General features: G+C 64.6%; 4 protein-coding genes across 5 annotated transcripts in view; 3 read left to right on the forward strand and 1 right to left on the reverse strand.

Annotated features, from left to right (window-relative positions):
* Nucleotides 1-47: 47 nt before the first annotated feature.
* LOC130584704 (membrane frizzled-related protein-like) lies at nt 48-2,085 on the forward strand (the record flags this gene model as incomplete). The annotated part of the gene is made up of 6 exons (XM_057384836.1): nt 48-124; nt 260-408; nt 571-701; nt 1,042-1,176; nt 1,273-1,400; nt 1,486-2,085. Coding segments are annotated over 6 exons (845 nt in total), but the record flags the coding sequence as incomplete, so codon positions are not given.
* A 1,344-nt stretch (nt 2,086-3,429) lies between these two features.
* LOC130584701 (complement C1q tumor necrosis factor-related protein 5-like) lies at nt 3,430-5,779 on the forward strand. 2 transcript variants are annotated; one of them, XM_057384833.1, is made up of 3 exons: nt 3,430-3,548; nt 4,271-4,499; nt 4,992-5,779. In XM_057384833.1, exons 2-3 carry the CDS (start codon nt 4,286-4,288, stop codon nt 5,507-5,509), a joined length of 732 nt encoding a protein of 243 aa, XP_057240816.1. In that variant the 5' UTR covers nt 3,430-3,548; nt 4,271-4,285; the 3' UTR covers nt 5,510-5,779. The 2 variants fall into 2 exon arrangements, with proteins under 2 accessions (XP_057240816.1, XP_057240815.1); XM_057384832.1 differs by having other exon boundaries at nt 3,483-3,548; nt 4,242-4,499.
* A 3,923-nt stretch (nt 5,780-9,702) lies between these two features.
* LOC130584702 (E3 ubiquitin-protein ligase RNF26-like) lies at nt 9,703-13,394 on the reverse strand. Its single transcript, XM_057384834.1, has one exon. The coding sequence runs from the start codon at nt 13,301-13,303 to the stop codon at nt 11,975-11,977; it is 1,329 nt and encodes a 442-aa protein (XP_057240817.1). The 5' UTR covers nt 13,304-13,394; the 3' UTR covers nt 9,703-11,974.
* Nucleotides 13,395-22,186: 8,792 nt separating this feature from the next.
* Nucleotides 22,187-25,742, forward strand: part of MCAM (melanoma cell adhesion molecule) — a 10,620-nt gene continuing 7,064 nt past the window's right edge. The window contains exon 1 of the mRNA XM_057384830.1: nt 22,187-22,411. Within this exon, the coding sequence (XP_057240813.1) occupies nt 22,345-22,411 (67 nt within the window). The 5' untranslated portion in view covers nt 22,187-22,344. The remainder of the gene's footprint in view (nt 22,412-25,742) is intronic.

Raw genomic sequence — 25,742 nt, forward strand, 5'->3', positions numbered from 1 at the left:
GGGAGGAGGTGCCGGGGGTAAATCTGTGTGTGTGTGTGTCCCTCCAGAGTGTGGGGGGCCGCTGACCGCCCTGGAGGGGCATTTCTCCACCCCAAACCACCCGCAGCCATACCCGCACCAGCAGGTGAGAGAAGGGGACGCTGCGGGAGCGCGGTGAGGGTGAGGGCGGGCAGGGAGGAAGGCAACCTCCCCCCCGGGAGAGCCGGGGGGTGCCCCTGCCCAGCTTCACGGGTGTCGCCGGCTGCCCCCCGCCCCTCAGCTGTGCCTCTGGAAGATCTTGGTGCCCCCGGGCCACGTCATCGACCTGCACTTCCACAACTTCAGCCTGGAGTCGCACGAAGAGTGCAGCTTCGACTTCGTGGAGGTGCACGACAGCGCGGGCACGGGGACCGCCAGCCTCATGGGCAGGTACGGGTACCCCCAACACCCCCAGCCCTGCTGCACCACCCTGGAGACACCTGGGGAAACTGAGGCACGGGGCTGGCTGCTGGGGAGGAACCAGCAGGAGACAGAATTTGGAGGGGTGCTGGTCAGCTCCCGACCCCATCCCTCATGCCGTGACCTCGGCAGGTTCTGTGGCCACCAGCTGCCACCCTCCCTGACCTCCTCACGGCACGTCATGACCGTCCTGTTCGTGGCAGACGAGGGAGTGGCGGATGACGGGTTCTTTGCCACCTACCAAGCCCGAAATGCCACAGAGAGTAGGTACACAGCAGGGGCACAGGCTGTGCCAGGGGGCTGTGCCAGCGCCATCCTTGGGAGGTTTGGCTGGGTAAAAACCTGACAAAAACAGCTCTTGCTCCACACTGACCCTGCTTGCAGCTCGAGGTTGGGCCCCCAGGGTCCCTTCTCACCTGAATTACCCTGGAACCCTACTGATCTGAGCACAGGGAATGTGACCTGGAAGGGCTCACCAGCACAGAGGAGTGAGGGCTGCCCCCAAATAACCCAGGGAATTTGGGATCTCTCCAAGAGGAGCAGACAGGGGTGGTCAGCAGGGGCCAGGCTGCTCCCAGCCATGCCCTGCCCTCTCACCTGCAGAGACCTGCAGCCCCGCCGAGTTTTCCTGTGGGAATGGCGAGTGCCAGGCTCTGGAGGCTGTGTGTGACGGCTGGCACGACTGCCCCGACGGCACTGACGAGCTGAACTGCACCGGGGTGTCCTACCCGGCCTTTGGTGAGCGCCACCCGGGTGCCCCATCGGGGGACACGCTGGCACAGCAGCTGGGCAGCACTGTCACCGTCCCAAATGAACCCCTTCGCCCTTCGGCAGGGTCTGTCTGCGAGCCCGTGGAAGTGGAGATGTGCTTGGGGCTGGGCTACAACGCCACCTCCTTCCCCAACATCTGGCTGGCCATCCCGGACCAGGAGGGCGCGGCCGAGGTGCTGCAGGACTACCAGGTGAGCTGTGGGGCGGGGTGCCCGCGGGGCTGCCGCACYTCACCGGGCTCACASCGCTGTCCCCGCTGTCCCCGCTGTCCCGCAGACCCTGATGGAGCTGGCGTGTTACCAGCACCTCCGCCCGCTCATCTGCAGCCTCTTCGTGCCCAAGTGCACCCCGGACGGGGGGGTGCTGCAGCCCTGCCGGACCGTGTGCCAGGCGGCCGAGCTGCGCTGCCGCCAGTCCCTGGGGCTGCTCGGCATCCTCTGGCCCATCAACTGCAACATCCTGCCCGATTCCAACGACCCCGTGGAGTGCTTCCAGCCCTGAGCCGGCCGGACGAGAGCAGCAGGGGCTCAACTCGCCCTCCCAGCCCTAAATGTCGCACCCATCCTCTTGGTGTCATAAATACCCAGCTGCTGGGGTGGCCCCTCACCTGCCCTGGGGTCAGCCCGGTGCCCAGTGCTTGGCTCAGTGCCTGGTGCCACGGGCTGGCCCACAGCTGCAGAGCCCCAGAGAGCAGCTGGCACATCCCACAGGGAAAGGCTTGTGCTGGGGACACCAGAAAAAGGGTTAATGCCCCTCAAGCGGAGCCAGGCTGGGCAGAGGTGAGCCAGGCTGCAGGCACCAAATCCCGGACCAGCCCGTGTGCCACAGCCCCAAAGCAGCAGAATAAACAGCCTGAGCAGCTGACAAAGCCAGTGGAGCAGGTGACTCATTTGGAAGGGGGGGTTTGTGGGTGGGTGCTGCCAGATCCAGGGGAAACTGAGGCATGGGCCAAGAGAGGAAAGCCAGGGATGGGGTGGGGAGATGGACAGGGGGCATAGGGGAGAATGGGCAGCTGGCTGTGCCCTTATGGGGCTGGGGGCTTGCAGGGTCCAGGGAGACGGATGAGTTTCAAGGAAGTCCTGTTGGTGACCCCATGGTGCACAGGGAAACGATCCTGCCCCACCGACAGCTGTGCCCCTTCTGGCTGAGCTGCCTGAGCTGGCTGGAGGCCACCCTGGTGGCCACAGGGCTGGCAACACCCATAGCCACAAACCAGCGTTCAGCTGGCCAAAAACAGCAGTCCCTTCACACCTCGGGAGAGAGGAGACCGGCGGCTCCCTGCCAGCACCAGCCTGGCCACGGGCACCCAGATCAGAGGGGATCAGCCAGCGATGTCACCCGCTCCTCTGCGGGCACAGGGAGGTGAGGGCTGGCAGTGCCATCGTGTTTCCTGCTGCCCTGAGCACGTGGGGAATTCCTCAGAGCAGCTGGGGTCACTGGGATCAGGACCCGGTGGGGCAGCGCCGCTCTGCCCCGTACCCAGCACGGCTCTGCCGTTCCCACCCGGCTCGGGGGGTTGGAACCCCCCCAGCTCCTTTTCTCCTGCGTGTCCCAGCTGCTGCTGGGCACAGGGACTCCCCCGGCCGCAGGCCCGCCCCCCTGGCCAGCATGTGACCGTGTCCCTTGGACGCACTCGGCGCTGGAACAAGTTAAAGGCGAGCGGGGAGCGCCTCGAAAGCTGCGCCGCGTGCTCGGAGCTCCCCGGGGCCAGCCCTGGCACGGGCACAGCGCTGCTCTGCCTGCGCTTCCACCTGCCCTGCACGCTCCCACCAACGTGCTGGGACTGCCCAGATGGATSCTGTGGCTTCCYGTGGATGCTCYCAGGGCTGGCACTGCCAGGCTGTGCATTTCTGCCCTCCCCTTCGCCTCAAATCTCTGTCAGTCAGGGCACCAGCACACCTCTTCCTTCTGCCGCTCCAACCCTCCCTGCCCTTGCTGGATTTCCCTTCCTCAGCTTTTATCTTGTTTCCTTTCCCTGCTGCTGTTTTCCGTGTTTCCCTCCCCTCCATCCTGCCCGGGTGCCCAGCAGTGTCCAGCTGAGGTGGTTCACAGTTTGTGCCTCCTCTCCCTCAGCCAGGCTGTTTGCAGCGCTCTCCCTTCCCCCTGCTTACAGCACTTCCGACATCATGGGATTATTTTTCTTTTTCCCCTTGTCTTGTAGCTTTTGGCTCCCAAGGCCCTTGATTTCCTTTGGAGTTTGGGAGGAGAGAGTGGGGAGGAGGGGGGGTGGAGAGGCTGCCTCTCTCAGGGCCTTCGTCAGAGCGAAGTGGCCAGGAAGAGCCTCAGCCCTTGCACAGCAGAGAGCAGCGAGGTCCCGGGACAGGAGCTGTAGGATCACAGTGAGTGGGGATACCCAGCTGGGGGAGCTGGGACTTCCTGGCTTCCCGCCTCCGGCGTCTGGGCGGAGGAGAGACGCTTTTCTCCTCCTTTTCCTCTTTGTTGCAGTCGTGGAGGGGGAAGAGAGCTGCTTTTCTGAGTCAGGGCCACGGGGAGGGGGCCAGCGCTGGCCCTGGGGCTCAGCTCCGGTCGCGGTGCTGTGGGAAGGGCAGGGGGCAGCCCGGGCAGGGGGGTGGTCCCCCAGAGGGGTGCTCCGGGGATGCTGCGGCCGCGGGGAGCCGGCCGGGGGTGGAGCGGAGCCGCCGCGGATGTGCCGGGATGTGCCAAGGGCCTGGCCACGGACAGCCCCGCGCCGCGCCCCGGCACCCACCCACCCCCGGAGGCAACAACCCCACCCGTGGCACGCTGGCAGCTCGCCATCTGACAGCCCTAAATGCCCCTGCCCGCACCCCATGGCCAGGCGCGATGGGGCAGCGCCCACCCCAAAGAGCCCCCGGAATTGGGCTCTTTTCCCAGTGCCCAGACCCCTCCCCAGCCCCCGGGCCCACACCCCCTGAGCTGTCCCGGGGCTGCGGGGTGATGTGACGGGCCACGGGGATGCTGCGGCAGGTGCAGGGAAAGGGAAAAGAAGGAATGTCCCCTGCTGACCCCCGGCACTCCCGGCCAAGCATTCCACACTTCTCTGCATTCCCCAGCGCTGTGATCTTTCTCTGCCGGCTTCCAGCTCCTCCGGGACACCATGAAGCAGCTCTTCCTCCTCTCCCTCCTCGGGCTCATCACCAGGTCCTTGCAGATTGAAGACAACAAGATCCCGGGGCTGTGCTCCGGGCAGCCGGGCATCCCAGGGACCCCGGGCCTGCACGGGGGCCAGGGTTTGCCAGGCAGAGACGGGCGAGACGGCCGGGACGGGGCCACGGGGATGCCGGGGGAAAAGGGCGAGATGGGCCCTCCTGGTAAGAAAGGAGAGATTCCGGGTGGGGAGGGGGATCTGCCATTCCCTGCCCGTGGGGAACACCCTCAGGACGGGGAAGGATTCCTTGATGCTGGCACAAACTGCCAGTCTGAGAGCAAATCCTGCAGAAGTGCCCCTCCCACCCCACCGCCACCCATCTGATCCTGCCTGTGGTAACCCTGTGTCCCCGCAAAAGCTCCCTGTCACCAGTAAAGCTGTGCCTGTCCCCATCCCCGATGCCACCCCTCTCCTCCAGCCCTGCTTTAGGAGGGGCCATCACCAACAGGGTTGGATCATCCCCCGCTGGCTCCTGGGCTGGGGTTTCTCCAACAATCTCCTGATGCTGCGCCAGCTTCTCTCCTGCCCTCCCCGTTTGTGCTGCTCCCCACTGCCCAGTGGGATTGGGATTGGGATTGGGATTGGGATCGGGCAGGAGGGCTGGGGGGCTGTGTTGGTGACTCTCAGGTAACCCTGTCCCCTCCTGCCCGCCCAGGAGCGCCCGGGCCCCGCGGGGAGATGGGCAGCCCCGGCGTGGACGGGCTGCACGGCGAGAAGGGCGCTCAGGGCGAGTGTGCCGTGGCCCCTCGCTCTGCTTTCAGCGCCAAGCGCTCCGAGTCGCGCAGTCCCCCGCTGGCCGACCAGCCCATCCTCTTCGACGTGGTGCTCATCAACGAGCAGGGCCACTACGACCCCGCCACGGGCAAGTTCACCTGCGAGGTGCCGGGCCTCTACTACTTCGCCGTGCACGCCACCGTGTACCGCACCAGCCTGCAGTTCGATATCATGAAGAACGGCCACTCCATCGCCTCCTTCTTCCAGTACTACGGCAACTGGCCCAAGCCCACCTCGCTCTCGGGGGGCACCCTGGTCCGCCTGGAGCCCGAGGACGAGGTGTGGGTGCAGGTGGGAGTCGGGGACTACATCGGCTTCTACGCCAGCGTCAAGACGGACAGCACCTTCACCGGCTTCCTGGTCTACTCCTACTGGCAAAACTCCGCCGTGTTCGCCTGAGAGCACTCGGCTGCCGAGGGGAACGCGCCCCTTCCCGGCTGCCAGCGTGATGGGAGCCCGGGCAGAGGGACCGTGCCCTGCTCGGGGCACAGAATTGTCCCCACTGCCGCGCGGGGAGCGCTCCCGGAGCGGCGCCGTGTGAGCGCTCGCTGTAATTTCGGGCGGTGCGCGGTTCCTGCCGCTCGCCAGGGCAGGGCGAGCGGGGCTGCGGGGCCGGGAGCCCATCCCGCGGGTCCTGTCCCATCCCTCCCCTCAATAAAGGGCTGCTCAGCCGCCTGTGTGTGTGCCGCCTGCCTGTGCCGTGGGACCCTCGGGGCTGCGGTGCCCTTTCCCCGGGGCGAGGAAAGGAAGGCCGGGGCCACCGCTTCGTGCTGTCCCCGCAAGGCCAGCGGGAGCCACTAGATGGTGGCATCGGCGTCCTTGAGGCAGCAGCGCAGCGCTGCGACACCCCCGGCACCTCCCCAAGGCTCGGCAGCGGAGCCCCGAGATCCCCCCGAGGACCGAGCCTCGCCGGATGGGAGGGTCCCGATGCTGTCAGGGCCATCCCGGGGGGAGCAGAGCCCCCGGTCCGGGGGTGGCCCCTCAGTGCGGCTCTCGGAGCCCCCCGTGCCCGCCCCCGCCCCGCCCCAGGGTGAAAGCGCTGACCCGCGGCTGGGAAAGGTCTTTATTTTTAGCAGGGGAATGAAGAGCTTCCTCATTCCTTGCCCAAAATAGGGTCCCTGCGGGGACCAGCCGGGGAGGGGGCTCTTGGCCAGCGGCCGAACCCCTTAATGGGTTTGGGACGCTGCCCTGCCCGCTGTAGGGTGCCAGATGGGACCGGCTCTTCCCCGGCCGTGCCAGTGGGACCGTGCATCGCTCACCAGTCCAGGACCTCTGTACACAGCCGGACAACCCTTCCATTCCCCGGACCCCTCACTGCCCCCCATCTCTGCTGTATGGACCCCCAGGGCTACCAGAGCTGGACAGGCTGGCAGCAGCCGTGGGGACACCCGTGTGCCCCTGTACGGGGCCAGTGCCACCCCAATGGGACCCCCACTCCGGGACTGAGGGCCATGGGCCACCCCCGACCCGTGGGGACCTGTGGAGGTGCTGGGGTGACCATTGGGGTGCAGAGGGGCTGTGCTGGAGCCACCCTGCACGCCCCTCACCCCGCGCCGGGGTCGGGTTGCAGCGGAAGCTTCTGTTTGGGTTGGAAATGGCCTTTTCTGTAAGCGGAGCCGCTCCGGGGCAAACAGCACCGCAGAGCAGATCGATGGCTGTGCTGGGAGGAGGAAAGGGAATTTTCTGCACGAGGTGTGTGGGGGCTGGGACCATTCCCTGGTCCCTGTCACGATGAGGGGGAGCACGGTCAGCACAGACACACACAGTGCTCGGCACAGCCGTTTCTGCGCTCTGCTTCCTTTATAGTAGTATCTTATTCCTATACTATGACTTTTCACTTAAATCTTCTGAGGATATTTTAAAGTACTGGGGAGAAGCTGAAATGCTCTTTGAGGATTTGCACCTTTAAAATTTAAATAATATCCCAAGCAGACATTCAGAAATTTTAGCTGATGCTCTTGGTTGTGTGGACACTTTGGGATCAGGGAGGGACTGCTGCTGCCTGGGCAGGATGAGGGAGGGGTGAGCAAAGGATAACGGAAGAATTGCAGAAGACTTGGACAAATTTCCAGTGAGCTTCAGATGCTTTTGATGAGCTCTGCCAGCTTCCCCCTGAGGAAGGAGAGTTTGGAATCCCCGTTCCAGCTGAGCCCAGGTTAGGGAGGGGCCAGTACCCCTCAGCCAGGGCAAGAAAAAATCCTATAAAAGAGCCAGGCTCAGGCCACAGGTGCTGCAGTAGAGCTCACAGAGGCAGCAGTTGGGTTGGTTTGTTCTTTCTTTCGAGGTTTTTGTGGTTGGTTTGTGGGATTTTAGAAACAAAAATAAATGCCACTACCTCTCCTCACAGCAGCACTCGTGCCCTTGGCACTCCAAGGTCACCCGAGGAGTCAGCAGGCACCAGAGAGGGCATTAAAGAGATCAGCTGGATCATCTCTGAGACCCTACAGCTGCATAAGCGCTTATGGTGTCAGGGTGTGGAAATGCCCCCAGGGGTGAAGGGTGTCCTGGTGGCTCCTGGCAGCAGCAGGGTGGCTCCTGCTCCCCCCAGAATTTGTGATTATGGCCCAGGTTCAGAGCCCCCATTGCTGATGAGGTGCAGGGAACACTCTCCAGACACCTTCAGGACTGCTGACCTGGTAAGGAGAGCTTTGCCTGGGAATGGGCAGGGGAGGGGACAATTCTTGCTCTGGTGGGGGCGGGGTGGGCAAGGAAAGGATTTTAGGACAGCAGACACGGGGATCTCCTTGCCAGAATCCCGTGTCCTGCAGAGCTGCCCAAGGGTACAAAGGATCAGCTCCTCCAAACTCAAACAAGAATGGCAGGCAGCAGCTTCTCAGCTGATCAAACCCTGGCTCAGAGGAGCAGCAGAGTCTCCCTCCCGCTATCCCCAGAGCCCTGCAAGCCACTCCAGGCTGGGTGACCGCGATATCCCCGGCAGCCTCAGCCCTTCCGTGTGCCCGAGGGACCGGAGGCGCCGTGTCCGAGGCTCCCGGAGCTGTGTCACTAATGAGGGTGACCAAAGGCTCCCCGTGGCTCGGCTGCGGATCCTCAGCTGCTCCCTCCCCGCCGGCCGGCGATCATTCCCCGCTCCTGCTGCGCCACATCTGCGCTCCCGGCTGCCCGGCAGAGCGTGCCGCTTGTCCCCAGGCTGCGACCAGCCGCTCGTTAGGGCGGGGGAGCTGCAGCCGGGATGATAAAAGGGATTTTCTCAGCGCCCGGGGGCTCCTGCTCTCAGCTGTCTGCGGCGCCGACCCCCCTAAACCGGGGTCACCCATCAGCATCACGCTCCTCCCTCCTTGGGGAAGGGTCTTGGGGCTTTGATGAGCTGAGATTCATGTGGGAGGCTCCCAGGCGTGTTCTGGAGCAGGGAATTGCCCCGGGGACTCCAGATCTGGTGTTTGGAGTGCTCTGTGAGCGTTGCTGCTGTCCGGGAGGTGCGGCCCCACACCGAAACCCAAAATACGGGAGCACGCAGCTCTCACGGCCCCTCGCCCATCAGCAGCGTTTTCCTCCTGTAATTGCTGGCTGCTGGAGCAGAGATGGAGCTGAGTGTGTGCAGGATGGCTCCCGGGGGATGGTGTGTCCTGCACATCCTGTCCTCTCTGGGAAAGCTCGGCCGCAGTGGCCTGAGGTGGCCGAACACCCATCCCATCCCCTGCGGGGGATGCTGGGCTGGGAGCATCCTGCTTGTGCAGGGCTTGGCTGATTTCCCTGCTGATCCCACCCTGCTCCTGTCCCCTCTGAGCCTCCCCAGGTGCCCAGCCAGTCTCGGGCAGCAAGAGAAGTGTCTCAGTGTGCCCAGTTGTCACACATGTGTGACCAGACCCCGCCAGAGCTGCCAGCACGGCTCTCCTCCCTGTGCCTGAGCAGATATCTGCCTCTTCCCGGCCTCCCAGCAGCTCCCATCTCCCATCTCTTGGTTTTCATCCTCATTAAAATTAGCCAGTTTGTCTGCAGGGCCCTGCCAAGGCAGGGCAAGCCAGGACTCCTGGAGTCTCTGCCCATCAGAGGCCCGAGACATTTTTCCAAATAATTTACAAGGATGCTGGGGAAGCAGAGAGTGCTTAAAAGCACGAAGCAACCTGCCAGGAGCTCAGAGCCGAGCCAGGGAGTCGCTCCTCGTGCAGCAAATGCATCTGCTCACCATCAACCACAGCCTTTCTGCGAGGCAGGACCCAGCCCTGTGCTGCCTCCAGCCCCGGGACAGTCTGGCACAGGACACTGAGGCCTCAGAAAACTGCAGGAACAGGGATTAACATGTCCCAGCATGATCCTGCTAGCCTGGAACACCCTGGGAAACCCCAGCCCCATTTCCTGTCCCCTGGTGTGGCAAACCCACAACCATTCCCTCTCGCTGTGGGTTGGCAGAGCAGGATTTGGGGGCAGGATTGGGTGTAAATTCCTCTCGTGGGTGCTGGATTTTCCCTGTGAGGAGCTTGGCTCCATCCCACAGCATTCTGAGCTTACAGGTGCTGCTAACCCTTTGTGGAGTCCAGGAGTGCACAGGGGAGACACAAAAACACATTCCCCCACAAAAAAAAAAAAACAACAATCCTTCCCAAGAACGAGGCAGCACGCAGCTTTTGGTAAAGGATGTTTTAATCTGCTCAGTATCTAGTCCATAGTGCAAAGAGTTAAACTTAAGGCAAAGCCTTCTTTTATAAACAGCAAACAGGCCCTAAAACAAACAAGCGTGACTGCTATAATAATAATAATAATAATAATATAAAAAAAAAGGGGTTGAGGGAAGAAACCGCAATTTTGGGGAGGTGTCCTTTCCCCACCCCACCCTGTAACTCATACAGAGAGTGTGGCACCCCCTGATCCATGAGCTGGTCCCAAGGGAATGCTGCTGCCTGTGGCCACAATCCCATCCTGAGTGGCCCCAGGTACTGCTCCCTGACTCCTTGGCATTGCCTGGCACAAACCAGACCCTGGGCAGTCACACTCACTGCTCTGGGGAGGGTTTGGCTGCTCTCAAGTGCTGCTGGCTGGAGAGAGCCAATATTAACAAGGGAGGTGTGTGGGGAGGCACAGGGACAGAGGTTGAGCAAGGGGAATTTTGCATTTCTCTGAAGTGGAAGCAGCTGACAGCCCTTCCAACACCCAGCAGTGCCCAGGAGCCTGGCCTGGCCCAGGGAACCCTCCCAGCTCCCGGGAAATTCAGGAGCAATCAGCCCTGGCAGCTCCCAGGAAATGCAGGAGCAATCAGCCCTGGCAGCTCCCGGGAAATGCAGGAACAATCAGCCCTGGCAGTGCCTTTCCCAGCAAAGCCACTCAACAACAAGATTCCTCCTTGCCACAACTCAGAGGCATCTCCCAGCACGGCCTGGCCTCTCTGCTGCCTCTGTTTTGGCTTAAATTGTTAATCAAGAAGCAAAATAGAAGGAAAACCATGCCAGCTGCCCTCAGGTTATTGGCTTGCAGTCCAGGAGTCAAGACTCTCTCCGGTCTGGCTCCAGCCAAAATTGGCTGTGGCGTGTGGCTGACCTCAGGCAAGCAGCTGGAATAGGAAAAGCTTTTTAGTGCAAGGCCTTCCTGCAGCCCAGTGATTTCTTGGAATGGTGCTGGTTGCCCAAACTGGGAAGAGCCATCTCAGGCCTCCCCCAGCCAGGATCTGATTCCTTTGTTAGAATTTGGGGGACACTTTGGAACAAAAGTGGAATTCAGGGGACACTTTGGAACAAAAGTGGAATTCAGGGGACACTTTGGAACAAAAGTGGCTACATTAGTGACAGACAACGAGACAAAACAACGGTACAGCCCTGCCCTAATCCAAGATATCCGTGGTCCTGGTACTGCTCCACGCACACAACTGCAGATCTGTGCAGAAACTGTGCCTGGAGCTGGAATGTCTGTGAGCTCCCAGGAGCTTTGGGGTGCTCCCTCTCTTCCCAGAGGGTTCCTCCCTCCAGCCAGCCCAGCCTGGGAAGGAGCCAGCAAGTTCTGGAGTGACCCTCCCTGTTCCATGGCACTCTGAGCCTGTAAATGAAAGGTTTTTGGAGAGGATTCTCCAGCCTTGGCTCAAATCTGGGCTGTTGCTGCTGCCAGGGCTGGGAGCACTGGCTGGGTGGCTGCTCCTCGGGCTCCCCAGGCAGCAGCACCAGCCCTGCAGAAAGAGGGGCTCCTCTCCAGCCTCCCTGTGCAGGTAACCTGGCCTGTGCTTGCTAGTCTTGCATAGGTGATGCGTGAGAAGCAGCAGCAACACTGAGCTCTGCAGGGAGCCCCAGTTCATCACAGCTCCACGCTGTCCTGGCAAGGGATATCCCTCCCAAAGCAAAGCTGCTGGGCTGGTGGAGCACCCCAGAAACCCTGCTCTCTAGCTGAGAGGCAGCTCAGCAAACACTGAAAAACTCGAGTGTGCTCCTTGCAAACAGGGAGCTCCTCCACTTCGATGGTGGGAGGAGGAAACAGAAGCCTGCATGCAGCCTGCCAGGTAATTCTCTAGTGAGACCTTTGGAAATAAAGCTCACCTGGCTTGCACCAGCCCTGGTGATTCCCAGCAGGGCACAGCCTTTACCCTTTCCATCAGCTTTGGCTAGGAGGGACCAGAGCATTTTTCTGCGCTCTGCTTTGGATCTCAGGCTGCTGCAGGTTCAAGGCAACAGCGCCCTGAAACAGCAAAAGCTGTCAAAAAAAACAAACCCAGGTAACTCTTCCAGCTTGCTGCAGAGATCAGTATTGTGCTTGCTAGCAAGAGCTACAACCTAGTTACACAGCAAATGTGACCAGCAGCCAGCCCACAGCGTTCTGCCCTTCCAGCACCATCCAGAGTTCTTTGGAAGCTGCTCAAGGCAGCCCTGGAGAAGTGCAGACCGAGGTGCCCTTGACCTCCTGGGAAAACAACCAGGAGTTGTTTGGGGCTCACAGGTAGACGTTGAGGGTCTGCAGGATCATCTGGCGGCACAGGGGGCAGTTGCGCTGGTAGATGTCCTGCTGCAGCAGCACCTCCGTGCACTCCTGGCACAGGCACAGGTGCCTGCAGGGCAGCAGCAGGACTGTCTTGGTCTGGTCCTGGCAGATGACGCATTTCTTACGCTCCTCTTGTTCTTTCAGCAGCGCCCAGGGGTCGTTGTCGGGGGTTCCCTCCCCGTTCAGCTGCTGCTTCCTCGGAGCTTTCCACCAGGACGTGCCCGGTTCCTCCCTGGCTGGCTGGTGACGCTGCCCTGTCCCAGCACGGTTCAGAGCAGGCCGTGGCTGTGGTACCTGCCCTGCACCCTGCTCCTCCTGCTCGGCCGGCGGCTGACCCACGGTCACTCTGGGTGCAGCCACGGCCCGGCGCTGCTCGCTGGCCTGGTTCACCATCCGGCCTCCCCGGCTCCAGTTGGTCACCTGCAGGCTCCAGTCGGTCACCTGCAGGATCCAGTCCACCAGCCTGCGCCAGGGCTGCGAGGTCATGGCCACGCCCAGGGTCAGCACGGCCACCTGGTAGAGCCGCCACACGTCCCGCTGCAGGCGGCGCAGGGAGGGCAGCGTGTGCAAGTAGCCCAGCAGGTAGCCCGTCAGCGTCCACAGCAGCCCAGGGTTGAACACGAAGGCGCTGACCACCATGATGAGCACGAGCAAGCCCAGGCCGTAAACATTGACGAAGAAGACGCTGATGAAGAGGTCGGTGGCGGAGCAGAGCAGCTCGAAGGCCATCTGGCACGGCGACCACAGCAGGATGGACACGGCGATGGCACCGCTGGACACATGAGCCAGGAACGCGGCCAGCAGGTCGGTGACCCTGATGACAGGCCCGGCCAGCGAGTCCCAGAGGGCACCCAGCAGCGTGAAGAGGTTCTGGGTGCCGATGAGACACACGTTGACCAGGCTGTTGACCAGGTACATCAGCAGGCTGGTGCCGATGGCCAGCGCCTCGCACAGCTGCCGGCCCAGCGCCTGCCCGCAGCCCAGCACGGCGCCCAGCCCGCGCTGCACCAGCTCCCGGCCCCGCAGCGCCAGGTGCGACACCAGGTGCCCGGCCGCCCGCATGCCCTCCATGGCCCCGCAGCAGCCGCGGACCAGCACCAGCGCATCCCAGCACGCCACCACCGCGGCGGCCGCGGCCGCGGGCAGGCTGGAGGCCGCGGCCAGCAGCCAGAGCAGCGCGGACACCAGCGAGGACACCAGGAAGAAGTTGAGGTCGAGCACCAGCAGCAGCAGGTCCAGCAGCAGGCGCAGCCCGCGGAGCAGCGCGAACAGCACGTCCATGGTCCCCGCGGGGCCCGTACGGCGCCTCAGCCGCGGGGCCCCTCCGCGCTGGGCGCAGCCATCTTGGCAGCCGCCGCCGCGCGGCGCAGAGCCAATCAGCTGCGGGGGGCTCCGCCCGGGGACGCCTCCCATTGGTCGGTTCGCGGGACGCGGCGGGGGCGCGGCGCTGGGGGCGTGGCTTCCAGCAGAGGCGGGAGCCTGGCCCCGCCCACTCGGGCTCATTTAAAGGGCCAGTAGCGCCCGTTATCCGGAACGGTTCCGCTTCACCGCGAGAGACATCGGTTTAGGCAGTTCTTTAACTGCAGAATGAGTAATTCCAGACTTCTTTGTGGAAGGGGATCTACCGGACCATTACAGTAAAAGGGACAGGTTGCAGTAGACCACGTTGCTCCAAGCCCTGCCCAGCCTGGCCTTGGGCATTTCCAGGTATGGGGCCACCACAGTTTCTCTGGATAATCTGTACCAGGACCTCATCAGCCTCATAAGGAAGAATTCTTCCCATTATCCCATCTGACACCGATCTCTGTCAGTGGGAAGCCATTCTCCCGTGTCCCATCACACCCAATCAGGCACAGGGATGTTCAGGGGGATGCTGCAGCTCTGCTCTGGACACARGSTGGGGGAGCTGGGGGTGTTCAGCTTGGAGAAGTGAAGGAGGAGGAGATGTCAGAGCCTCTTCCTGTGCCTGGAGGRGCTCCAAGAGAGCTGGAGCAGCACTTGGGACACGGGCATGGAGTGATGGGATGAGATCCAGGAGCTGGGACAGAGCAGGCACAGTGCACAGGACAGACGGGGATGTTATCAGCCCCCTCATCTTGTTTCAAAAGCACAGCCCCTCCAAACGGTGCTGGAGGCACCCAGCAGCTGCATGAGATGAGTTTGTGCCAGCCTCAGCCCTGGCACGGGGAAGGTGTGCACTTGCCAGCAGGATCCCCTGGGCCTGTTTGGGACAGGGTCAGCCCAGGGTCACCCGGCCACGCAGTTTCCTGCAGGAGATTTGAGAATAAAGCCATGGCTGTGGCTCAGACCAAGGTTACAGCCCTGGAGCGGGTCCTGCCCTCCCTGCCGGCTCCCGGCCAGGGCGTGGGGCTGTCAAATCCTCTGCCGTGCCCCAGGGGATGGTCCAGCCTTGATGGCGATGACAAGTTCAGGAAAATCCAGCCCTGAATCCAAGGCTTTTTAAGGAAGGAGAGGGTGAGTGCACCGTGGCTGATGACCCATGGGAAAGCCATGCACAGCCCGGGAGGCTCCGGCCAGCCCGGGGCCGGGCAGGGAAGCGCCACACCCCGGGCAGAGGGGCAGGAACCCCGGGGGTGCCCCGCACCCTCCCGCAGGTGCCTCCCCGAGCGGGGCAGGAGCCCCGGGGGTGCCCCGCACCCTCCTGCAGGTGCCTCCCCGAGCGGGGCAGGAGCCGGGCTGGCACTCCCATGTCTGTCTGTCCCTCCCTGCGCTCTGTCCTGCTGCCTGGCCCCCCGCCAGCCCTGCCCGTGTGGCTCCATGGCAGCAGGCGCCTGGTTCCCCGGGGAGTCACGCCAGTGACGGAGTCAGGATGCTTTCAGCATTTATGGTAATGTTTGGATTTCTCATCGCTTTACCAAACAGGAGAGGGGAAAAGAGAGCCGAACCAAGGGCTGGGCGTGCTCCTCTCATTCCCTGCCTCCGGCTGTGCACCTGCCTCACCCTCCCCGCTCCCGGTGCCTGCCCTGCCTCTGCCACACCCGGGGGGACCCCGGTGGGCTCCCCGCTGCCGGGCCGGGGGCGCAGGGGCTGCAGCGTTCGGAGGCTCCATAGCCGGGCTGCTCCGTGCTCCGAGGGATGGAGGGGAGCAGTGCCCGCTCTCATTCCGGTAGGATGTCCAGTTCCAGGCCGTCCAGAGCTGCGGGAGAGGGGCACAGGGCTCCGGCAAACCCAGCACGGGGCGAGGAGGGGCGCAGGGGCACCTGGACAGTTCAGGTTGGGACAGTGATTTGGCTGGAGTGGAGCGGGGCTGCAGAGGGGACACGGAGGTCCCTGCCCAGGTCCCCGGGCAGCTGAGCTGTGGATGGGACCCCTCCTCGCAAGGAGAGTCCCCCCAGCTGCTTGTGCGCTTGCCGGAGCCTGGCAATGATGCTACGGCAGCAAGGACAGCGTGGATCCGCTTGTGAGCCCCCTCCCCTCATCATCCTCACCGGGCACCGGGCAGGCACAGCCCCGCTGCTCCCCGGGACCGGCAGAGCCCACCCTGCGGGCACAGAGAGCGGCGCGGGTGTGGCTCCCGCAGCCCTGCCCTGCCCTGCCCGGGGCTGTGCTGGCACCCAGCCCAAACACGGGGCTGCCGCATCACGGCTCGGAGCTGCCTTCCCGCTGCTGAGCTCACCCCGCGTTCCAGAAAAGCAGCGGCCGGGGAACGCCAGCGCTGCCTCAGCCCGCGGAGATGCCGAGTCCTCGTGGGTTTATCTGGAAGCAGAGGGAGACACGGAGAAACACCCGGGTGGGGTATCCCAGAGGGATTCTCCASAGCCCGGCRTGCCCCAGCATCTTCCCTTGCTCCMGGGGTRCATCCTGAGGCAGGAAGGGAATTTCTGGAGCGTGGCTCCCGCTGGCACCGCTCCAGCGCTCGAGGGCGATGCCAGTGGTGTCCCATCCCAGGGTGCCTTCCCCTGCACACCCAGGGCCGTGTGGCAGCCCCGGCAGGCGGGACAAGGCGGTCCCAGCTCGGGTCCCCTCAGGACACCCCTGCCCAGCGCTGGGCAGCCGGAGGCGGGAACAATGGCTCATCTGGCTGTATCCGCTCCGGAAAATCCCCCGGCCCCCCTCGGGCTCTGCTCCAGGACGCTGTGGCTCACTCTTCCTCTGGCCTTGGAGGGGCAGGTGATGGAGTCGCCCACGGCGTAGCCCGCGGGCAGGGAAGAGCCCGAGGCTGCCGGGGAGAGCCCGCAGGAAGGAGCGGGAGCTGCAGGGAGCCCAGCCCAGCGTCCCCAGCAGCCGGAACCTGCCCTGTGCAAGAGCAGGAGCCCGAGGGCTGCTCGCCGCGCTTCTGGAAGGCTCTGTGTCTCCCCACGATGGGAGCTGAGATATCTATCTCCTCCTGGAGCCTGGCCAGGCGGCCCTGGGAAAAGCGACTCCTCTTCCATGGGAAAGAACTACAAGGAGAAATTCCTCTTTGGCCAGGCCGGCCCCACCGTTCCCCTGGGCCCTGGTGCTCCAGTGTGTCCCCGGTGCTGCGGGGATGTGACACAGGAACTGTGCTCTGCTCCTGCCTTGTCCCAGCCAGCCCTGGGCTGCCCCCAGCCCTCTCCACGGGAAGCCTTCCCCAAAGGGATCCCCTGCAAGAGGAGCTCCCCCATTAGCCTGGGGGATCTCATTGGGATTTCTCACAGATGATCCTAAGGAGCGCTCCTCGGGAGCCCCAAGCCCTGCAGACAAAGGCAGGAGGGAGAGATCCCTGCAGGCAGGCCCGGGCAGGGTGCAGGGTCCCTGTGCTGGCTGCTCCTCCCTTCCTCGGCAGCRGGGAGCCGGACAGGCCGGGGACAGTGAGCGCAGGGCAGGGCAGGGCTGTTCCTCCGTCCCGCTCCTCCGGGACCTGCGGCTTAGCGGGGGCTGGATGAGCCCGAGCCGGACCCCAAAGCCGGAGCCCACAACCGGACCCATCCCCTGCCCCATTCTATGGGGTGAGTGCCCTGCCCCAGACCCCACAGCCAGCCCCATCCCCTGCCCCATTGTGTGGGTGAGTGCCCAGCCCTGCCCCGGACCCATCCCCTGCCCCATTCTATGGAGTGAGTGCCCTGCCCCAGACTCTACAGTCGGACCCAACCCCTGCCCCACTGTGTGGGTGAGTGCCCAGCCCTGCCCTGGACCCATCCCCTGCCCCATTCTATGGGGTGAGTGCCCTGCCCCAGACCCCACAGCCGAACCCATCCCCTGCCCCATGGTGTGGGTGAGTGCCCAGCCCTGCCCTGCCCCGGCGCCAGCACAATGGGGCTTTTTTCCGGCCGGCGCTGGGGGCCGGGGCGGACCGGRGGACTCGGAAGTCTTTCCAAGGAAAAGCCCGGTTTATAAATAAACCCCGGCTGCCCCGTCAGCGCCCATCCCCAAATCCTGCCCCTCATCCCGGGCTGGCAGAGGAGCCCGGGACACGGACGTGACCAGCCCAGCTGAACGCGTGCGAGCGAGGGCAGGACGTGGCTGTCACACCCTGTCCCAGGGCTGCACCTGCTCCGTGGGACCCTGTCCCCCCGGGATGTGGGGTGACAGCCCAGCCCTGGGCACAGGGCTCCTTCTCCGTGTGCCTTGGCAGCGGCTCTCAGCGGGGTAAGGCTCTCCCGGCCGTGCTCCAGCTGTCCTTGTCCATCCGCCCCGAGGCTCCGCAGCCTTCCCTGCCACCCCCGTGCGCCACAAACCAGACCCCAGAGCTGATCCTGGAGCCCTGGGGTGCTGGATCCATCCCTGCCAGCAGCACCACCGCCAGGGCGGGATGCTGAGCTCTGTCACGCCAGCTCAGCTCCTTTTTTTTTGGGGTTTTGCCACTGCTCCGTATCCGCCGATCCCCGGCCGACCCCGCACAGCTGCTCCAGAGATCGCGCTGCTCCCGGACAACAATCCAGATGTCACCTTCCTTCCCCAGCCCCACCTTCCTTYCCCCTTTCCGCTCCTGTCCTTCCTTCCTCCGCCCTCCCAGCTCCTCGCACGGCTCCCGCTGCCGGCCCCTCCTGAACAAAGGCYCCGTAGCCATGGTTAATAATCCCGTGCACAAGAAGAGAGGAAGGAGAGGGGAGACACAAAGGAGCCGCTGGGAGCCAAGCCGAGGAAAGGGGTTGGAAAGGAGGMGTTTTCCTGAGCTGGAGGACGCGGGAGCTGAGGAGGGCTCCCAGAGGTGAAGAGACACGGGGCACGGGTACCCCAAAGTGACCTCATGGCACCCACGGAGCAGAGAGCCAAAGGCTGGACAGCCCAGGAGGGTTCCTGTATTTCCCCAGGRCACAAAGCTTTGTTTGAGCCCTAGAGCACCCCAAAATGCGCAGCAGGGCCTGGCAGGAGGTGCCCGAGGGTGASGGGAGCAGTGGCAGGGAGCAGTGGCCGTTCTGGGCAATGTGGGAGCACTCAGCGCTGGCCCCCATCCCGTCCCTTCCCCGGAGAGCGCGGCCCCTCTCGTGTTGTGTGAAGAGGGGCAGGCCTGSGCGGACACAGCCAGAGGCTTTCTCCATCCCCACCCCAAAATGCAGCACGGCTGCCCTCCATCCCCACCCTGAGAGCTGCGGGGAGCCCGGCCAGCCCCCAGRCCGTCAGCATGGCATTGGCAGGGTCAGCCTGCTCAGAGCATTCCAGGCACCCCCAGAGCCCACCCCAAATGCTCTGAGCCCCACGGGCRTGRCTGGGGKCTGCAGGGTTTGGGGAAGGCTCGGGGCCCCATGGGTGTGGGTGGGCTGCAGGTTTTGGGGAAGGTGTGGGGTCCCACGGGTGTGGGTTGGGGCTGCGGGGTTTGGGGAAGGTGCAGGACCCCACAGGTGTGGCTGGAAACTGCAGGGTTTGGGGAAGGTGCAGGACCCCATGGGTGTGTCTGGGGGCTGCAGGGTTTGGGGAAGGTTCGGGACCCCATGGGTGTTTCTGGGGGTTGCGGGGTTTGGGGAAGGTGCAGGACCCCACAGCTGTGTCTGGGGCTGCAGGGTTTGGGGAAGGTGTGGAGTCCCACAGCTGGGTCTGGGGCTGCAGGGTTTGGGGAAGTTTCGGGACCCCATGGGTGTGGGTGGGCTGCAGGTTTTGGGGAAGGTGCAGGACCCCATGGGTGTGTCTGGGGGCTGCAGGGTTTGGGGAAGGTGCAGGACCCCACCGGTGTGGCTGGAAGCTGCAGGGTTTGGGGAAGGTTCGGGGCCCCCCGTCCCCAGCTGGGACACGCCGAACCGCGTGTCGGGACAGGCACAGGCACAGCCCACGCTGCGCCACCTGGCTCTGGCAGCATCCCCCGCAGCAGCAGGGATCTCTCGAGGATCTCTCGGGGATCTTCCTGCAGGACGAGCAGGAATGGGATGCCCAGCCCCGGGCCCGGCTCTGCGCTGGTCATCGCTTCCGTCCGGCTGCGATAGCCGGGCCCRGCGGGAGCCAGAGGAGGGAGGCAAATGCAATTACACACTTCMAGATCATTCCCTGCGATGCTCAGATAACGCCGGGAAATCAGCCCTGCCCTGGGCAGGGTCCCGTGGTGCCCAGGTTTCCGGCAGCTGTGCCAGGGACTGGCAAAGCCCCGCCACTGCCAGGGGCAGAACTGCGAGCCCGGGCACAGCCTCGGCTGAGGGGTGGCAGCAGGGATGGAGGAGGAGGGTGCTGGCAGCTGGGGGGCCCAGGCACCGATATTCCCCSCAGGGCCGGGGAGTGAGAGCCGTGGGATGCGCTCTGTGCCTCAGGTGCAGCCGGAGCTCTGCTGCCTGCTCTCCCCACCCCAGCTGGGTGCGTGGGACCGCGACAGGGGAGCCTCATCCACCGTTTGTGCGCCTTGCTGGGAGCGGGGACCGGAGCCAAATCCATTAAGCGAGCAGATAAACAAGGAGGCGTGAGATGAGGCAGCAGGGAGGGGAGATGAAGGTGGCCAGCTTGCCACGCTCCCCACGCAGAGTGCCCGAGCCCGCCGGGTGCCACACACAGCGCGGTGAGGCGATTTCACGCCATCTGTTCGTGCCTTGCTTTCAGATCCTGCCCCTCTTCCCCAGAACCATTCGTTCTGGGGGGAAAAAAAGCAAGTTTTCTTCAAAGTTAGGCAGACTGAAGCCYGACCAGCTGGAGGCACGGCCCGGCAGTGAGAGCAGGAGGGTGGCACTGTCCCCGCCGCAGCGGCTGCCCAGCCTGCTTTCCCCAGGGATTGGCATCGCCCTTTCCAACTGCTGGGAATTTTCTGCAGAGGTTTTCTTAGCAACGYTCTGCTTTATTTTTAACGCGGAATAAAAGTTAGCCCCAGAACAAAATGCACCAGGGGTGTGTCGTTTGAGTGCTCCCACTTTGTTTGACTTTGGTGGATGCTTTCCTGCGGGCCACTTTCCCTCTCACTTTCRGGGCATTTTCAGGGCATTTTTGGGGTTTAAACTGTGGTGTTTTGTGCCAAGTGGAACATCMTTTTCCCTGCTGCAAGGAGAGCAGAGCCTGAGGCTCCTCTGGTGCTGCAATCTGCCCTTTGGAGGGAGGAGAAGAGTGAGAACATCATCAGGGAATCCCTGAGTCTGCAGAACCCCCTCAAGGTGGATTTCCCCACCACAGACAGGCACCTCCTGCCATGAGGGGTGAGAACATCCCAAAACTRCGGCTGTGAGGCCAGAGAGCAGCTCCTGAGCATCCCGTGGATGACAGCACAGCTCCCCTGCACTTGTTCTTCCCAGCAAAGGGAGGAGGCCTCCCCTCTCCAGCGGCAGCACCAGCRCTCTCAGCCTTATCGCTGCCCAGCATTGCCATTTTAAGCAACTGATCTCCTGGGGAAAAAAACTTAATCATTTCCGATGAATCACAGAGACTGTTTGGCTGGGAAAGTGTTGTGGGGGGTGGGCTGGCCAGGCATGYRGAGGAGRAGGAGGAGGAGGAGGTGGAGGAGGGCATGGGAAGGGCCGGTGCATGGCACGGGCCGGGGAGCAGCRCTGGGCCCGGGGGCCAGCACGGGGGGCTGGAGGGGCCAGAGGGGTTTGGGGGCTCTCAGGAGGAATTCTGTGCCTCAGGGAAACCCGCAGAGCAGCCCCCGAGCGGCTCGGGGAGGGTCGGAGAGACGCGGCCCCTGATGCCGGGGGGCAGGAGCGCAGCTCACGCTGCAGGGAAAGCAAACGGAGGAGAGCAAAGGATGTGCAAAAGTTCAGAGCCGCTGGGCTGAGAGCGGGAGGAGGGCACTGTCGCCGCTCCTGAGAGCTGGTGGCAGCCCCCGCGTGTGTCCTCRTGTGGGATGAACCCGAATCAGCGAGTTTTGGGAGTGTTGTGAGTGGCGGTGCAAAAGGGCTTTGAAATGGAAGAAAACCTTTGCGCTCCAACTCRGCCCCTCCATGTCTGATTGACCCGGGGGAAACTGAGGCACGGAGCCAGGCTGTGGCGGGACAGGGACGGTGGGCCCGGGTGTCCCGCAGCACCTGGCGGGGTTTGCTGTGCTCCAGGCGGCTCTGCCCCGCGCTGCCGGAGGGGCCGGGCTGGGTGATTACCCCCGGATAAAGGGAGCCTTGTGCAGCCCCGAGAGCCCCGCCGCCCCCGGGCCGGCCCCCGGCCAGCCTGCTGCCCCGGCCACCGCTTCTCTCGGCACAGCCGCCCCATTCAGCAACAGCTGCGCGGGGGCTCGGGCCGCSGATCGCTCTGGGGCCCCGCCTCGGGGACAGGCCGGGGGTCCCGGCGGGGCTGGGGACACCGGGGCTCGGCGGGGTGCGGGGGGACAACCCTGCAGACCTTGGGGACCGGCCTGCGACAGCACCGGGACGCGACCCCGCTCCGCCCCGCGGACCCGAGTGCCCCGAGGTGTCGGTCAGAGCCCGGGCAGTGACAAAGAGTGGTTTGCCTCCCTGTTTTTGTGTCTGTCCTTGTTTGGCGTGGGTTCAAAGGTGACCCAGCAGCTGTGGCTGGGTTTTGGAGCGCTGTGGGGCAGCAGGTCACTTCTGATTGTCACCGCTGCCACCTGCACGTTGGACTCAGGGACTGTCCCCGTCACCAGCATTCCCCAAACACCCCGAAAACACATCCCACGCCTCTGCCCCCTCGGCTGGGTCTGTGAGCGATTCCACCTCCAGCGCCCGGCTGTCTGCCTGGCTCAGCCCGTGCACGCCCGGACAGGCAGGAGCTGGCAGGTCTGCGAGCCCCTCGGGCGCAGCTGGGAACGGCCCGAGAGCGGCGGGGCCGTGCCGGGGGCCGGGCCGAGCGCTGCCCGCTGCCGTGCGGGGCTGGGCAGGGCGCTGCGGGGCTGGGCGGCCGGCTGCTGCTGGGGGTGATAAGCGGCTGCGAGCGGTGGGCAGGCACCGCGCCTTCCTCCTCCTCCTCCTCCTCCTCGCCTCCTCTCCTCCTCCTCCGCCTGACGTCAGCCCGCGGCCCCGCTCAGTCTCGGGCGGCCGGCGGCGGGCATGGCTGGGGGGCGGCGGCCGGCGGGGCTCGCCCTGGGCTGGGGCTGCTGCCTCCTGCTCTGCTGCGGTGAGTGGCTGCGGGAAGGGCCGGGCTGGGCGCTGCGGGGCCGCGGCCGGGGCCGGGCGGTGCGGGACGGGCGGACCCGCGCACCTGCGGAGCGCTCCGGGGCGCGGCTGCCGGGGGTGCTGAGCGGAGTCCCGCGGAGCCCAGGTAGAGATGTCCTTCGCCCCGGGGCACACCCGGGGGGGTGCGGGGCCGGACTTTGCCCCCTCGCAGCTCTCCGCGGTGGCAGCCGGAGCCGTGTCCCGCAGAGCCGCGGCGGGGCCAGCGCCCGCAGGCGGGAGCGCGGCGCCCCTCGGGCGGTGCCTGGCGCGGCGCCGGGAATGCTCGGATCGCGGGGTCGGGGCAGCCCAGGTGGGATCGGCCCTTCCGAGCGTGTGTCCCCGCCCGAACGGCCCCGCGATCCGCGGCGGGGCGGGTCCGGCTGCCCCGTGCCGCTCTCGGGGCTCCTCTGCAGCCCCCCGGGGCAGRGCAGGTTGAGGGGTGACCCACGTGCGTTCGGCGCGCACCGGGGTGAACTGGTTGTTGTTAGGAAGCATCCACCCCTTTCCTTCTAAGGAGTTTTCCCCCGAGCGCTGTGTTTCTCTTGGCTTTTTTCGTGCTTGCTTTTTTTATCCACTTTCCAGTCCATTTTCACCCTCGGGGGGTGGCTGCGCTTCCTGCCCTGCCCCGCTCCCCTCATCGCGCCCTCCCCTCGCCGGGGGCCCGGGAGCGGTCCCGGTGCGCTGGCTGCTCCCTGCCCCGCCGAGCTGCGGAGGTGGCCCCGGCGCTGGGAACCTGCCCGGGCCGAGGTGTTGGAGCCAAAGTCAGGCTCAGAGCGGAGTCTAGAGCAGGCTGCTCCCACCCCCGTCCCGTGCCGGGATCCCCTTCCCACAGCACATGTGTCGAGCCAGGAGTCTCTCAATGGTTGGCGGCGTCGGTGTATTTGGAAGCCCAGCCACGTGAAGGGCTTGATGCTTCCCAGAAGCACAAGGGGCCACAGCCAAAACATTCCCAGGCCAGCCAGCGCTGCTGGAATTGGGGGCTGAGCCCACCCCGGCGCTGCCTGAGCCATCCCAGCCCTTTGTGCACCGCAGTCTGGCTGTTCGGGGGWTCTCTGGCTGCTGTCACCGAGCTGCGGGGTGGAGTTGCGAGCTTTGCCCTGTCCGGATGCCCATGACGGGGTGGTGACGGGGTGCTGTGGCTGTTTTGGGGTGCGAGGTGCTGCTTCCTGCTGCAGGGGAGCTCCGGCTCCATCCCCGGCTSGGCTGGGCTGGGCTGGGCGGAGGTGGCTGGCGGGCGGAGGTGTTGGCGCTGCTGGTGCCGCTTCGTGCAGGGGGTCTGAACCCTCTTTCACCTCCTGAGAAGGAGACGGGGTGCGGGTGATGCTGTTCCGTGCGATCCGGGGCACCCCGGCTCGGGGATCTGCGCAGGAGGGGCAGCTTTCCCCGGAATAGCTGTGTGCCCGTGCCGGGAGCAGGGCGATCGGGCCACAGCTGCTTCTCCCGAACGGGGAACACAAACCCACGGAAACCTCAGGCATCCCGCGTGCGGCTCCAGACCCCCGGGGCGCCCCTCCTTCGCTCCTCGGCGCCGGGGGCTCCGTGCCGCCAACGCAGCCGCGCTTCTCGCCTTCTCCCCAAACACCTCGGCTCTGCAGGAGGCTGGCGAGGGGACTGTGCCGCTCCCCACCCCCTTCCCCAGCTCTAAAAGCAAATCTTTGTTCTTGCGGAGCTCTGGCTGCCGGCCGGCTGTCCGCCAGCCAGATGGAAACGGCGCGGGGGCTCTCCTTCCTTCCCCGCTCGCTCGCTCGCTRCAGGCGCCCTCTCCACATCTCGAGGTCTCCGGCTGGAGCCGTGCCAGGCTCGTGGGGTGGCGGAGCCCGGCTGCTCCACGCGTGGCCGATGGATSTCCCCAGGTTCCATCAGCGAGCCCGCAGCTGTGCCGGGCACGAGGGAGGATCGCCAAGTCCCCGGCGCCTGCTGTGCCAGGCTGGCTGTGCCCAGCGCTCTTTAGCCTGCCCACGCACATAGCAAAGGGCCTGGGAGCTGCAGAACGAAGCCTTGTGTCCCCAGGGTCGCGGGGGACATTGTGAGTGGCCCCTTGTGTCGCTCTCCCAGCCCGTCCCGGAGGAGGTGGGGAGCGGCGAGCCCTCGTTCGGGGTGGGGTGGGGGCTGCAGCGACCGTGTCAGCCTCCTCAAGGGCACTGCATGGCCGGCGGGGTTGTGTTCCTCATGCCAGCCGCAGATGCCAGCCATTCTCCAGCTCTGAGCTCATGGTTTCGGTTGCTCCCCGCCTGGTCGAGGGCTCTCATGCCGAGCGGGTCAGGGGGAGGGCCGGCAGCTCTCCCGGGGGCTGGCTCTGCCTGGGGCCCTCGCCGAAGGGCTGAGAAGGATGGAGAGGGGAAGCCTGGCCTGGCTGCCAGGAGTGCCAGGGACACACCCTAGCCCCAGGCTCGCCCAGCTGTGCAGGTGCCCATGCACATCAGGCAGCCAAATCACAGCCGTACAGGTGAGCAGGTGCCTCCTGTGCCAAGTTATCTTTCCCTTTGTGTTCCCAGCCCAGTTTCCTGTCCCCGCTGCGTGCTTATCTCTGGGACTTTCACCTGTTTTTCCAGCACCTTCTTTGCTGTGCCGTGCTTCGCTCATCCCTCTCTGCTTGGTGCCAAGTGTAATGCGCTGAGGGATGGGCGAGGGCCAAACCTGCGTGCTGGGGAGCTCTGAGGGAGCTGGTCCTGCGAGTCGGGGCCTTTGCCGTGGCAGGAGGGCTCCTGGCTGCGTTCTGGCGCTGTGCCACCGCGTACCCACCCCGAACAAAGAGCGCTCTGTGGGCACGGCGCTGCCCTTTGAAGTTGCCTCGCTGGTGGCTGTTAGCGAGCGAGCGGGCGCTATCAAGGGAGATGTTGACACAGCTGCTTCCTCCACGCCTCTGGTCCCCAGCTCCCATACCTGGGCTGGCTCTGTTGCTTGGGGACAGGCTGTTGTCCCTTCTGCAGGGCAGTGTGCCAGCCCCTCTGTGCTCTGKCAGGGATGGTGGCAGTGCCACTCCCGGCCTCGCTGTGATGCCGCCCTTGTCTCCRCTGTGCCCGGCTGGGGCTGCTCTGCTCCCAATCCCTGGGGAAGCTKCTCAGCTCCCTGTCCTGGATCAATAGCCATTACCTTTCCCATCCGCTCTGGATCAGGGCCAGCAGCTCCATTATTGCTGYGGGCGGCCGGGCTGGAGGAAGGTGGGGAGCAGGGATGGGCCAGCTCCGCTCACAGGGGTGCCAYGGGCGGGCAGAGCTGGGCAGGGAGCAGGGGAGCAGCGAGGGGACACCTTGGGAATGCTGCAGGGAGGGAGGGAGGGATGCTCTGGCTGC

Source organism: Malurus melanocephalus, unplaced genomic scaffold (assembly GCF_030028575.1).
Source record: "Malurus melanocephalus ecotype Western Australia unplaced genomic scaffold, MMel_1.1 scaffold_749, whole genome shotgun sequence".
Taxonomy (NCBI): domain Eukaryota; kingdom Metazoa; phylum Chordata; class Aves; order Passeriformes; family Maluridae; genus Malurus; species Malurus melanocephalus.